The 13,116-nt window shown below is 38.2% G+C and overlaps 1 protein-coding gene across 1 annotated transcript; it reads left to right on the forward strand.

Moving 5' to 3' along the window:
* The first annotated feature begins 10,566 nt into the window (after positions 1 to 10,566).
* Positions 10,567 to 13,101, forward strand: ssna1 (Sjogren syndrome nuclear autoantigen 1). The gene is made up of 3 exons (XM_022187533.2): positions 10,567 to 10,902; positions 12,019 to 12,218; positions 12,850 to 13,101. The coding sequence occupies exons 1-3, from the start codon at positions 10,851 to 10,853 to the stop codon at positions 12,940 to 12,942; spliced, it is 345 nt and encodes a 114-aa protein (XP_022043225.1). The 5' UTR covers positions 10,567 to 10,850; the 3' UTR covers positions 12,943 to 13,101.
* Positions 13,102 to 13,116: the final 15 nt, after the last annotated feature.

Consider the following 13,116-nt stretch of genomic DNA (forward strand, 5'->3'; position numbering starts at 1 on the left):
AATAAAGGTTAAAAGAATAAAGTAACACACATATACTGAAGACCTAAAGTTTTAAAACAATTTTTCCTTTTTTCTTGGAAATTGTGCATGTTAATGTGTTATTGTACGCTGAAATGAAAGCATAGAGCAAAAAAAACAAATGAAGTTTTTTAAAAAATCCATTTAGAAACCAAAATGTATTCTAAACTTTTGACTCAAAGTAGCACCTTTGGCAGATATAAGAGCTGAACACACTCATGGCATTATTTCCACAATGGAAATCAAATTTATTTTATTTTATTTATATTATTCATCTTTAATAGATGAGAACAAGAACAACCCTAGGTTTCTCTTTAGCACTGTAGCCAGGCTGACAAAGAGTCAGAGCTCTGTTGAACCTTGTATTCCTTTAGCTTTAACCAGTAACGACTTCATGAGCTTCTTTACACATAAAATAGTTATGATTAGAGATAAAATTAATCTGGCCCTTCCTACAAATGTCACAGATGCTTTTGAATTGGCTGTTAGACCTGATGAATCTTTAGAATTCTTCACTCCTATATGTCTCTCTGAACTAATTTCAACAGTTTCTACATCCAAACCATCAACATATCTTTTAGATTCTATCCCAACTAGACTCTTCAAGGAGATTTTACCTTTAATTAATTCTTTAATGTTAGATCTGATTAATCTCTCTCTAGTAACAGGCTATGTACCACAGGCTTTTAAGGTTGCTGTCATCAAACCTTTGCTTAAAAAGCCCACTTTAGATCCAGATGTGTTAGCTAACTATAGACCGATATCCAACCTACCATTTCTCTCTAAAATTCTGGAAAGAACAGTTGCAAATCAATTATGTGAACACTTACAAAGGAATAATTTGTTTGAAATGTTTCAGTCAGGCTTCAGAGTGCATCATAGCACAGAAACAGCTCTAGTGAAAGTTACTAATGACCTTCTCATAGCATCAGATAATGGACTAGTCTCTATACTTGTTTTGTTAGATCTTAGTGCAGCGTTTGACACAATCGACCACAACATTTTATTACAGCATCTAGAACATTCAATTGGCATTAAAGGGACAGCACTGGACTGGTTTAAATCCTACTTATCAGATAGGTTCCAGTTTGTGCATGTCAACAATAACTCTTCTGAGCATACTAAAGTTAATCATGGAGTTCCTCAGGGTTCTGTCTTAGGACCGATACTTTTCACATTATACATGCTTCCTTTAGGCAATATTATTAGGAAGCATTGTATTAACTTCCATTGTTATGCAGATGACACACAATTGTATTTATCTATGAAGCCAGATGAAACTGATCAGTTAGCTAGACTGCAAGATTGTCTTAAGGACATTAAAACCTGGATGACTTTTAACTTCCTACTGCTAAATTCAGACAAAACTGAAGTCATTGTATTTGGCCCCAAACATCTTAGAAACTCGCTTTCAAAGCAAATAGTTACTCTGGATGGCATCACATTGGCCTCCAGTACTACTGTGAGGAATCTTGGAGTTATTTTTGACCAGGACATGTCCTTTAACTCACACATAAAGCAAGTCTGTAGGACTTTCTTTTTTCACCTGCGTAATATTGTAAAAATCAGGAACATTCTGTCTCAGAGTGATGCAGAAAAACTAGTTCATGCTTTTGTTACTTCCAGGCTTGACTATTGCAATTCCTTATTATCGGGTTGTCCAAATAGCTCTCTCAAACATCTACCGTTGATCCAAAACGCTGCTGCGAGAGTACTGACAGGAGTTAGCAAAAGAGATCATATTTCCCCTATACTTGCTTCTCTTCACTGGCTTCCTGTTAAATCCAGAATAGAATTTAAAATCCTTCTTCTGACATATAAAGCTCTGAATAACCAATCTCCATCATATCTTAAAGATCTGATAGTACCTTATTATCCTAGTAGAACTCTTCGCTCTCAAGCTGCAGGCTTACTTGTTGTTCCTAGAATTTCTAAAAGTAGAATGGGAGGCAGAGCCTTCAGTTATCAGGCGCCTCTCCTGTGGAACCTGCTCCCAGTTTGGGTTCGGGAGGCAGACACCCTCTCTATTTTTAAGACCAGGCTTAAAACATTCCTTTTTGACAAATCTTATAGTTGGGGCTGACTGGGTGACCCACAGGGGTTCGGCTTGTGTCTTCATTTGCACAGCTGACTCCCTCTTGGACGTCCCTTCGTTCTGCCTCTAGTCATGCTGCTATAGGCCTATAGGCTGCTGGGGGACTTTTCTTGACGCACTGAGCCCTTCTCTATCTACCTTTACATTTAATATGTATACCGTTATTGCAGTACATTCACTCTGTTTCCCCCTGTGCTATTTCTCCGAGTGTCCCTGGTCCCAGAGCTGGATGCTTCAGATCTGCGGTTGATGTTCCACCAGCTGGTCCAGTCTCCACCAAGTCCACTGTGGGATGCTGCTGCTGACCTTCCTCCAGCCCTCTGCTTCCAACTCCCTTTTTCCACCAGTCAACTCTGCATTGCCTTCACTATACTGTTATGCTAACTTACATACTGTTTGAATTTTACTGCTAGCTATATATGGAGTATGTTTAATGTCAGAGCCGTACATCATAAGAGTAAATTATGAGTCAGTTTTCAATGTTAGCTTATACTTTGTCTGTGTCACATATCCTGTCATGCATGTATCCAAATGTGTGTTGTGTTTTCCTTGCTTTCCCACCCCTCCCTCTTCTCCCATCCCTCCCCCTTGCCCTCTTCTGTCCTTCTCAACCCGCCCGGCCAGCAGGCAGATGGGTCCCCCCTATATAGAGCCGGGTTCTGCTCGAGGTTTCTTCCCTGTTAAAAGGGTGTTTTTCCTTGCCACTGTCGCCTTTGGGCTTGCTCTGGGGGTCAGGCATTTGGGTTCTGTAAAGCGTCTTGAGACGAGTTGACTGTAATTGACGCTATATAAATAAAATTGAATTGAATTGAATTGAATTGAAATGTTCTTCAGAAAATTCTTCCCATCTCTGTTGCAGAAGTTCCCATAAATGTGTGGTTCTTGTAGGTTGCTTTGCTTTCACTCTTCTGTCCATTTCATCCCAAACCAGCTCCACGAGGTTTAAGTCTGGAGACTGTGCTGCCACTCCATGTTTTCAAGCTTCCCATCTTGTTCTTTCTTCCGAAGGTAGTTCTGGCATAGTTTGTACTTATGTTTTGGGTCATTATCTTGCTGTAGGATGAATCTGTGACCAACTAGGAACATACCAGAGGGCACTGCATGGTGCTGCAGAATGCTGTGGTAGACGTTTAGGTTCAGGGTATCTCTCACTCTGTACAAGTCACTGACTCTGGACCATCACTAGACCATCATGCTTCCTCCTCCATGTCACACACTGAGGAATCATCCTTTCTTCTACTTGATGGCGTATACAAATTCTGCATGATGAACCAAAGATTTCAAATTTTGATTCATCAGTCCATAATACCTTCTTCCAGTCTTCAGTAGTCCATTGGTGGTGTTTCACAGCCCAGACAAGCCTCTTTTTCTTATTCTGGCATCTTAGTAATGGCTTTTTTTGCTGCAACTCCAAGTCTTCTCTTCACAGTTAAACTGAGACTTCTTACTACGACCACTATTAAGCTGTGCTTGAAGCTGTGGTCTTCTGAGTCACCTATCACCAAGTTGTTGACTCTCAGAAACTTGTCTTCTGATTCTTTTGTGGCTTTGGGTGTTCCAGACCTCTTCCTGTCAGAGTTTCCTCCAGTTTCGGAGTGCCGTTTGATGGTGAAGCAAAATGTATTCACTGACATATTGAGTTTCTTCTCTGTAGGAAAGACTTACACTACCGTTCAAAAGTTTAAGGTCACTTAGGAATGTCCTTATTTTTCAAAGAAAAGCATTTTTTTCAAAGAAGATAACATTAAATTAATCAGAAATCCAGTCTAGACATTGTTAATGTGCTAAATGACTATTCTAGGTTTGAAACAGTTGATTTTTAATGGAATATCTCCATAGGGGTACAGAGGAACATTTCCAGCAACCATCACTCCTGTGTTCTAATGCTACATGTTAGCTAATGGTGTTGAAAGACTAACTGATGACTAGAGAACCCTTCTGTGACTATGTTAGCACATGAATAAAAGTGTGAGATTTTTAAATTTTTTGACAGTCTGTCTCTCTTCTACTGTTAATTGCCTTTTCCTCTCCTTTTTTTTATCGCAACACACTACCTTCTGCAGTACAATACTGTTCAAATAAAGCTTTGGAGGGCATGGTGCCATGGTCTGTTACAGCACTATTTTTATGCAGACAGAGGGGGTTGGAAGTCATCAAGAAAAGTTGAAACACCTGTAGGATTTGGTAACACCAACTTTCAAGGCTTGATCAACCTCTATTGCTGCAGAACAGCTTGAAGTTGTTCACCCATTTCTTGTTCCCTGAAAAAGGCCTTTTTGCAAAATTCTGAAATGCATATTATTGTTCAGTTTTGGGTAACCTTATCTTTTTTTTTTAATCACTGACAGTTCACCACTTATCTTTGTACCATTTCAAGCTATTCATTGGACTTGAACTACCGTACTTGAATTTCAATAAAAAACTGGAAAAATTGTGGTGTTCTAACACAAATGCAGCTGAAAGAGAAGTTATTCTACAGACTGCTTATGACAGGTGAAATAAAAATCAGAACTATCATGTAACTTTTTCAACCATAACTCCACAGAAAACTCAGCTACTCAAACTGGGCCTCGTTCTCTGACAGTGAGTCCTCACTGTTCCAACTATCTGAGCTGGCGATGACTGTACGGAAACAAAACCATGATCTACTTCGACCTGTGCGCCCTCTGACTGAATTCTGTCTATTTTAAGTCCAGGAAGGTCTGAGGACGAAAGCTGCAGCTGTGCTTTGGGTTCATCAGTGCTTCCCTATATGTCTAAGAGAACAATGTTGCCGGTTTATCTTGTAATTTTATACATTTGGATACTGATAAGTTAGCTTAAACGCAACCAGCTCCCAGTATAAGTGAAGCTGATGCACAGGCCTAAAAAATATATATAAATTTCACCTATAAGATACTGTTTGCAGTAGATTTGCTCAGAGGTCAGCTGCTTTTCCACTCTGTAAGTCAGCAATAGAAGCCAATTAGCAGCTTCAGGGACATTAATATTACATAAGCCGTCATACTGGAGGCATCGTTACATCTTTAACCATCGTGTTTTCTCAGAATATGAAGATTCAAGGTGTCAAAGTGCAAATCAAACTGCTCGAAGCTGTTGTTTGTTCCTACCTTCTTAAAAACTGCTGAACAGAAGCACTCAAGCATCAATAAACAAAGTGTCTCCTTGTAATATTTCTTTATGGTTTATGTAGGTTTTTATGTGCAGTCGAATGTTTCCTCATGTTTTTATGCTGTTTCAGTTAAGCAATAGACTGCAACACCATAATCAAGAGTGATTTTCCTTTAAAACATTAATTTTCATGTTGTTTTCCTTCCTTTACATCTGTTTTATCCAGTAACTACCACTAGTCATCATTTGGTGTTTGAAACTGGAAATTTAGATCCAAAATCATTCCCAAAGCTAATTTGGTCACTTAAAGACTTTATTATCAACATCTGCGCTAGATTTGTTGCATAAAACGAACGTCTTATACCGATGATAATGAGATATTACAGAGAAAAAAAGAATGAAATAGTCTTTATTGATAGAATTATTTACGTCTTCAGTTAAGTTTTAAGGTATTTCCATTGTATTCAGAATCATTTTTTCCCCATATACACCACATTTTATGTATTTTTATGACACTTTCATGTCTATATTGTATTCAGATTCAGAGAGGGTTTATTGCCAAATACTTTTTTTTCCATACAAGGGATGTGGCTTGGTATTTTAGTGTAGAACAGACTGAAAATGTGTTGCAAATCGGTAAGAAGTAAGTGCTACAAGACAAATAAGAAGTCAGTGTCATCAACAGATTATAGGTCAGAAAAGTAATAAAAAAATATTTCTAGTTTGCAGGAATGTACAAATTCATCACCCAAAAATGTGTAAGGTTCCATAATATATAATAAAAATAAATTGAAATGTGCAAAAGGATTAAAAAAGTAAATATTAAATAAATATTTAAAAGTTGTAGTGTATTATGCTGTATTATGAGAATAAAAACTGCATATTTTTGTTGTACTATCTATGGAAAATAAAAGGAGGTGACATGGTGGTTCAGTGGTTCAAACTGAGATGTAACAACAAAAGGCTTTCTGTGTGGAGTTTTGTTGTTCATAGGATCAAGAGAGCCTCAAGGAACTTTGGTGATATTTGAGAAGCGCTGCTCAGTTGGGGATGTTTCTGAAGGAACTTTTACCTCGATTCAGAGAAGAGGTTGTTGGAAGAACTTTAATAAATGAATTGTTTGGGGCCTTACCGACACTTTACACCTATATTTTGTATTTTTGTTAACTTTTTGTAATTGTGAACACTTCAGAATTTTAACATAATCTAATCAGTTTGGTTTATTTTATGATTTAGTAACAGCAAAGCTGAAAGTATGATGATGGCTTATTTTAGTCTAATATAAAATCTTGATCTGATAACATCAATCAGCTCTTGGTCAATTAAAAACATACTGAGGAATTATCTTTAGGTAATAGTATTCTTTGGTATTAAATCATACTGGCACAAACCTGAGATTTTAATGCAGACTTTCAAGACTGATTTAGTATATTTGGGCAAATTGTAAATCCTGTCTGACTTTCAACACTGATGTTAAGGTCACTATTTCCATCCATCCATCCATTCTCTATACACCGCTTTATCCTCACTAGGGTCGCGGGGGGTGCCGGAGCCTATCCCAGCTGACTCAGGCGAAGGCAGGGGACACCCTGGACAGGTCACCAGTCTGTTGCAGGGCTACATATACAGACAGACAATCACACTCACATTCACACCTACGGGCAATTTAGAATAATCAATTAACCTCAGCATATTTTTAGACTGTGGGAGGAACCCGGAGTACCCGGAGAAAACCCACGCATGCACAGGGAGAACATGCAAACTCCATGCAGAAAGATCCCAGGCCCAGGCCAGGATTCGAACCAGGGATCTTCTTGCTGCAAGGCAAAAGTGCTAACCACTGTGCAGCCCAGTCACTATTTTCTAAATTCTAAAAAAGTCTTCATTAATGTAGGAACATCTACAATTCAGTCTATTTTTGTGGGAACCAATGGGACATGATATGCATGTTGACAGTAACATCTATAAAGTCATTGAAGCTCATAAGTTCCATGCTCTGAACACGAAACTATGTGAAACTGCAATGTCCCTGTGAAATAAAAATCAATTTAAATTAAGTGCACTGGTGGGCAATAAGAAATAAAAGTAATATAAAAATGTCTTTGCTTCCATCCTTTATGTAATCCAGTCCAGTGTCTCTTATAATAGGGGAGAAACAGAGTGAAGATTAAGACTGAAAACTCTCTCTTGACCTTGGAAACAAAAGCTGAGAAAACAGTCTCATCACGACGTCCCTTCTGGAGCCGTTCTGGACCTTTTGATCGCATCACATGATCTTTCTCAGCAGATGGAGTTGTCATGGAAACAGTGGATGTTCTAATTTCCATTCGTCTGAGCGCTTTTAAGGACTTCTCGTCCGCTCTGCCTTAAAGGCTTCGACTGAATGGGATCAACTGATGGAAACACTTGAAGAGACCAGAGCTGCTGCAGATGTTAATGGTGACATCTGTGCTTTTATTAACAGGTTTCACAGCACACTCAACACAGGTGTCGATAATGACACTAATGGAGGTTATATTTAAGCACAGTGCCATTAACAACACCTTCTATTTCATGTCAAAATGGCAGCTGGCTGTGAAAATGTCTGTGATTGTGAACTCTCACAAGGCAAAGACACAAAAGTAAGACACTTGTAAGAAAATGATCATTTATGAACCCACAATTAATACAGCAATAAAGTCTTTTTACAATCGAGCAATACTTGCAGGCATAATAGCAGTGTTGTAATCACTTAAATCTGCCCAAAAACACTGATTTTTGTTTAATAAATAAATAATTTAACAAAAAAAAGACCTAATCTGCTGAAAAAGTCGTTGTTGTATCAGTGTAAAACCACCAGGTGTCCTTCTTGTTCATCACTTGGTTTGATTCCTTTTCTGATTTGAATCTGTGCTGTAACTTAAATGTAATGACTGCAGCGTTCATCATTACTTTGGACATATTCTGGGAGGTTATTTTTCCAATGTACACTGCAGGAATACGCACTACAACATGTGAATCAGTTATTAAACAACGTCAACGACTAGAGAGTAGATTTACTGTTTTCTCCAGTTTAACTTCAGAGACTCAGCAGATATTCAGGACTACTGACAACACAGAACCTTAACCTCACTGTTTTAATCACATTTAAGTTTTCTGAAAGTTACATTAATGTGAACCAGCATCTCCATGAACAGTTCTATTAACTAAATGTACCACATTACACTAACACAACACACTTCAGCTGTTTACATGAAACACAACACAAACATCGTTAGCTTAATGCTACGTTAGCATTAGTCAGGCTACGACTGAGCAGTTCACTCGGTTAGCATCGCTTACATTAAAGCTGATATTTACTGGATGCAAACTTTCTTCTCTGGTCAACACACACTGAAATAAACTCCACCAACATCTGGAGTGTATGGCACACATTATATCTGACACTAAAGCTGCATATAAAGTGCATTAAAAGCGGCATAAAATTTTATATTTTTATTTCTTCTTTTATTTCATTTTTAAGGTTTGGATATCCTTGAACACTTATTTGAACAGAATATAGATTCTGATATTGTTGTAAAGAATAATGTTGGAGATGTGCTCTCATGTTGGAAAAAATCCTCATTGTGAAGCAACCCTTACTTGTACTGAATTGGAAATATTTTAGAAAGACACACTGAATTACAAGACTTTTCAGAACACTGCGCTATTGTAGACTTAACATGCAAGGCTAGAATCACATGATTTTAATAGTAGTAGGTCATGATCTAAAGTGGGCCGGTCTGAGGCATAAAAGTCCAAGGCTGAAAATGAGTCCCACTCTGGACCTGCTTGTGTTTTAATAGTTTCATAGAAGTTTTTCAATCCAGACATTTTGACTTGTAACAGCAGGTAAAGCAAAGGTATTAATTAGATTATTGTATTGTCTCAGTGAGCCATGGCAGTGAACAAGTGTGCAAAACAGGCATCAATAATACACCTGAAAGCTTTTTATAACAAATTTCCTGCTACATTAACTCCAAAATATCAGTCATGAAAAGCTTTGTTCTTTCTATTGATTGCACTGGGGTGCTATCAGTGTGTTTGAAAAATTAATTTGTCACTAAGTTTCTCTCCTTTCTGTTCATGATTTGAATGTATTCCTCTGTCAAAATAAAATAAATTAAAATCAGTTCACAAAACTGACAGATTTGGGGTTTTTTTAGCCAACAGAATGACTTTAAATCAAATACAAGAAAAGCACTCAGAAAGGGCACTACTCCACCAAGGCTACTTAGTCGTATCATTTCCGACGGATGAAATCTTGAAAAATTTGTGGCAGAAATCACGGCACTATAGAATGTATCCATTTAATATAGATGTACCCACAAACTAAATGACCTTGCACTGAGCACAGGCGTGTGTTATGCATGTGTACGCTATGTACGGATAGCGAATCACATGACCTAACTATGTAGCGGACAGCAGGAATTGATGGGACTCAGAAACACCCCCACAATGTAATCAATTGTTCCTTGTGTCATGTCTGATGAATAAGTCCTGCTAAGTCTGCTGCAGTGGATTGTAGTAGGATCACAATCATGTGATCGTCAGCAGACAGCTGATGTAGTGTTCACTTGTTGTCATAGTTACAGTGACATTGTACCCTTATCTCGCAATGATACAGAAATATTTAACAAATTCCTAGATTCAGACTATAAGCTGCATTACTGCCAAAATCTAATCACTTGGTTTTTGTGTCATTTCTGACCTTCCCTGAAAATTTCATCCAAATCTGTTGATCTGTTTTTGAGTAATGTTGTTAACAGACAGACAAATGCAGATCATCACATAACTTGACCGTTCCTTGGCGGGGTAGTTAATGTATTTGGACACATGGAAAAGGAAAACAGAAGGACTCTGTTAATCTCCTAACATCAAACTGTCAATAAAGAATCTGTCCGAACATATTTTCATTAGTTAAAGTGAGTATTATTCAATATATGCTGTTGCTTTAGTTGAAGCTCTTGTGCTGATTTTTAGAGATGAAGCCTACTTTAAAGATCATCAGAAACAAGTTTACAAACTGCTGGACAATGCAAAATTGACCCAGAAGCTGCAGACTAAAAGGAACTAAAGACAGGATGGACAAGTCTCAAGCAACAACACTTTTATACTGTGTCTTTATGTTATGTGTTTTAAATTACAATTTTAAAAAATTAAACAAAATAAAACAAAACATATCAAAACAGAACACAATAATAAAAGTAAAATAATAATGGATAATCATTCATACAAAATTTTGAAAATGCTCACTCACCGTTTCGCTCTTCAGGGCTTCCATAGTATAACAGTGAAGGATACTTCCTGACCGCCAGAGGGCGCATGCGCAATAATACACCGTTAAGCGGCTACATGTAGCCAGAGAAGAAGCGTCCTGACCGCCCGGTAGGTCGGTCACCCGGTAGTAGCTTCGGTTCAGTTGTCCGGGAAACCCGCCATGTACGAGCATCTCTTTTAAAGCTTCTGGCTGAAGAAAAGCGGTTGAATGTTGAGCTTAATGTCGGAATTACAACTCGTTTAGCTTAGAAAGATAAGTTACCAACTAACCGCTAACTAGCTTACAGCGTTAGCCGCGGTTTAACAGGAACGTTATCTGAAGTCCAACATGACACAACAAGCTGCGGCTCTACAGACCTACAACAACGAACTGGTCAAGTGTAAGTCACTTATTTTATTTTTGGACAACTAATTTTACTCTTCGGCACTCACTGAAAATAATATGTCATGGTAGGAGACAACTTTTTAGTAGCCTAACCGCTAAAAACTTGGATATTTTAGACCACAAAGATGTTTTCTTCTTGTCTGCTCCTCTTATTTGCGAATATGCTTCTTATCTAAGCTTAACTTTAACGTTGTTTCACATCTCTTTTCTAGTATTTTCCACACATATGTTGAGTCTGTCAGATGGTCTGTGATGCTGCTATTCTCTGCTCTGGTTTCAAATACCAGGATAGTACTGTACAATCTGATTAACCTACTAAGATTATGCTGTCTATCACCTGGAAATCACTCTTTAACCCTCTGCAGACCAAACTAATGCCACCACATGACTGCCAACAGCTATGAGCTTCAGATATTTGCTCTAGTTTTACTTTATTACCTTTCCCCCCCTCTAATTATTTAAGAGATAAGTGCAGCTAAAGTTACTTGCTGTAACACTTGTCAGCTGCTTAATCTGTTTCTAGTCTGACAGGCTGTATGGCAGGTCACCAGGACACATTTCAGGGCTGAATTCTATTTATAATTAGTTGAAATGGCACAGGTTTGAAACATTTAAAACTGCCTCACACTGTATGTAGTTAAATTAAAGTGGGAAAACAGTGGGGTGCAGAAATGTTGTTGATAAATCAGTTAATGAAATGGAAGCTTCAGCATTACATTAACAGTTACTTTCGTGATATTGAAATGTGCATTAAAAATGTATAAATGAGAGATTTTCTGAATACAACCCGATCAGAACTGAACATTTCATCAAATTTCAATAAAAAAATCACAATTAGAGAATTGCAAAAGCTGCAGTTTAGGGTGTGTATAATTGGTTTAAATAGTTGTAGTATTGGTTTTCTAGTGTGACATTTGTACTCTTTCTTGTGTCTTACATAGCCTTGCTCCATACAATATTTAAAATTTATGGAAAAAAATTAAAAAGTTCACTTTAAAAAGCTATGTCACAGAATAAGGAAAAATCAGTGTTAGATATTTTTTCCAAGCTTAATGTGTCAGTGGCAGATCCAGAGAAGGTTTGGTGTACTAAACCTCTTTATCTCCATCAGGTATTGAGGATTTGTGCTCCAAGCGGGATGAGCTGAACCGTCAGATCAAGCAGGAGGAAGAGGAGAAGGAGCGACTGCAGCACGACATCCGAGTCCTCTCAGAGAAGCTGAGCCGAGTCAATGAAAGTCTCGCACAAAGACTCGCCGCTCGAGCGACATTTGACCGAACCATCGCAGAGACGGAGGCTGCCTACACCAAGGTGTGTTTAAACTCAGCAAATCTGTGAACGGACATCATAAAAGACAGAAGTGTGTTTGTGTGTAAAAGACAATGCAGCTTTGGGAAAAAAGGTAAAAGCATTTTAAAATAAACAAAAAGTTCACCTGGGCAGACATTTCCTGAGCTATAGCTGGGATAGACGCCACAAAGGGTCCTAAAGGCAGTCAGTAAGATCTTAAAATGTGAAAAACAGATGCTCTGTCATCATGTACAGGGAATATTTTTCTTAAATAACTGCAGCAAACCTAATTAAATTGGACATATCCGTGTTTAAACTGAGAAAATTCATACCCAGTGGTGAGTTTTACTTAAAGAATCCTATCGTGCTTTCCTGAGCTGCTGCTATTACACTGTTGTGATGTAAACCGTCCTGTAGATGTCAGTGAAATCCTCGTTTATCTGCGGATCATCCTACAAACTGACCCTGAACTCCCTGTTTGTTCAAACTAATCACTGCAAACAAACCCTCCTGAGCTGCTCTGATTAAAAAACAACAAACCGTCACCCCTTTTTTAAAATTACTTCTACAGCACACGTCACACCGCCGCTTTCTGCACGCTGCTTTTTGCTGTCTATACAGTATGTTTAATGTGTTTTATCCCCTCGTACAGATCCTGGAGAGCTCCCAGTCTCTGCTGAGCGTCCTGAAGCAGGAAGCAGGAAACCTCAGTAAAGCCACGGAGCCTCGCAGGAAGGAGCACTAATGTCGACTGAAGGTCACTGAACTCTTCTTCTGACCACAGCAGCACACTCGACTCTGCACTTTTTACCAGTTCACACCCATCTCTGGACTATTTGTAATATATTTGGTTGTTTCTTTGTAAGCTTCTGTGTTAAATAAATGCATTTCTTTACGTTTAAAATTGCGTTTTTTTTCC

Source organism: Acanthochromis polyacanthus, chromosome 18, assembly GCF_021347895.1.
Source record: "Acanthochromis polyacanthus isolate Apoly-LR-REF ecotype Palm Island chromosome 18, KAUST_Apoly_ChrSc, whole genome shotgun sequence".
Lineage (NCBI taxonomy): Eukaryota > Metazoa > Chordata > Actinopteri > Pomacentridae > Acanthochromis > Acanthochromis polyacanthus.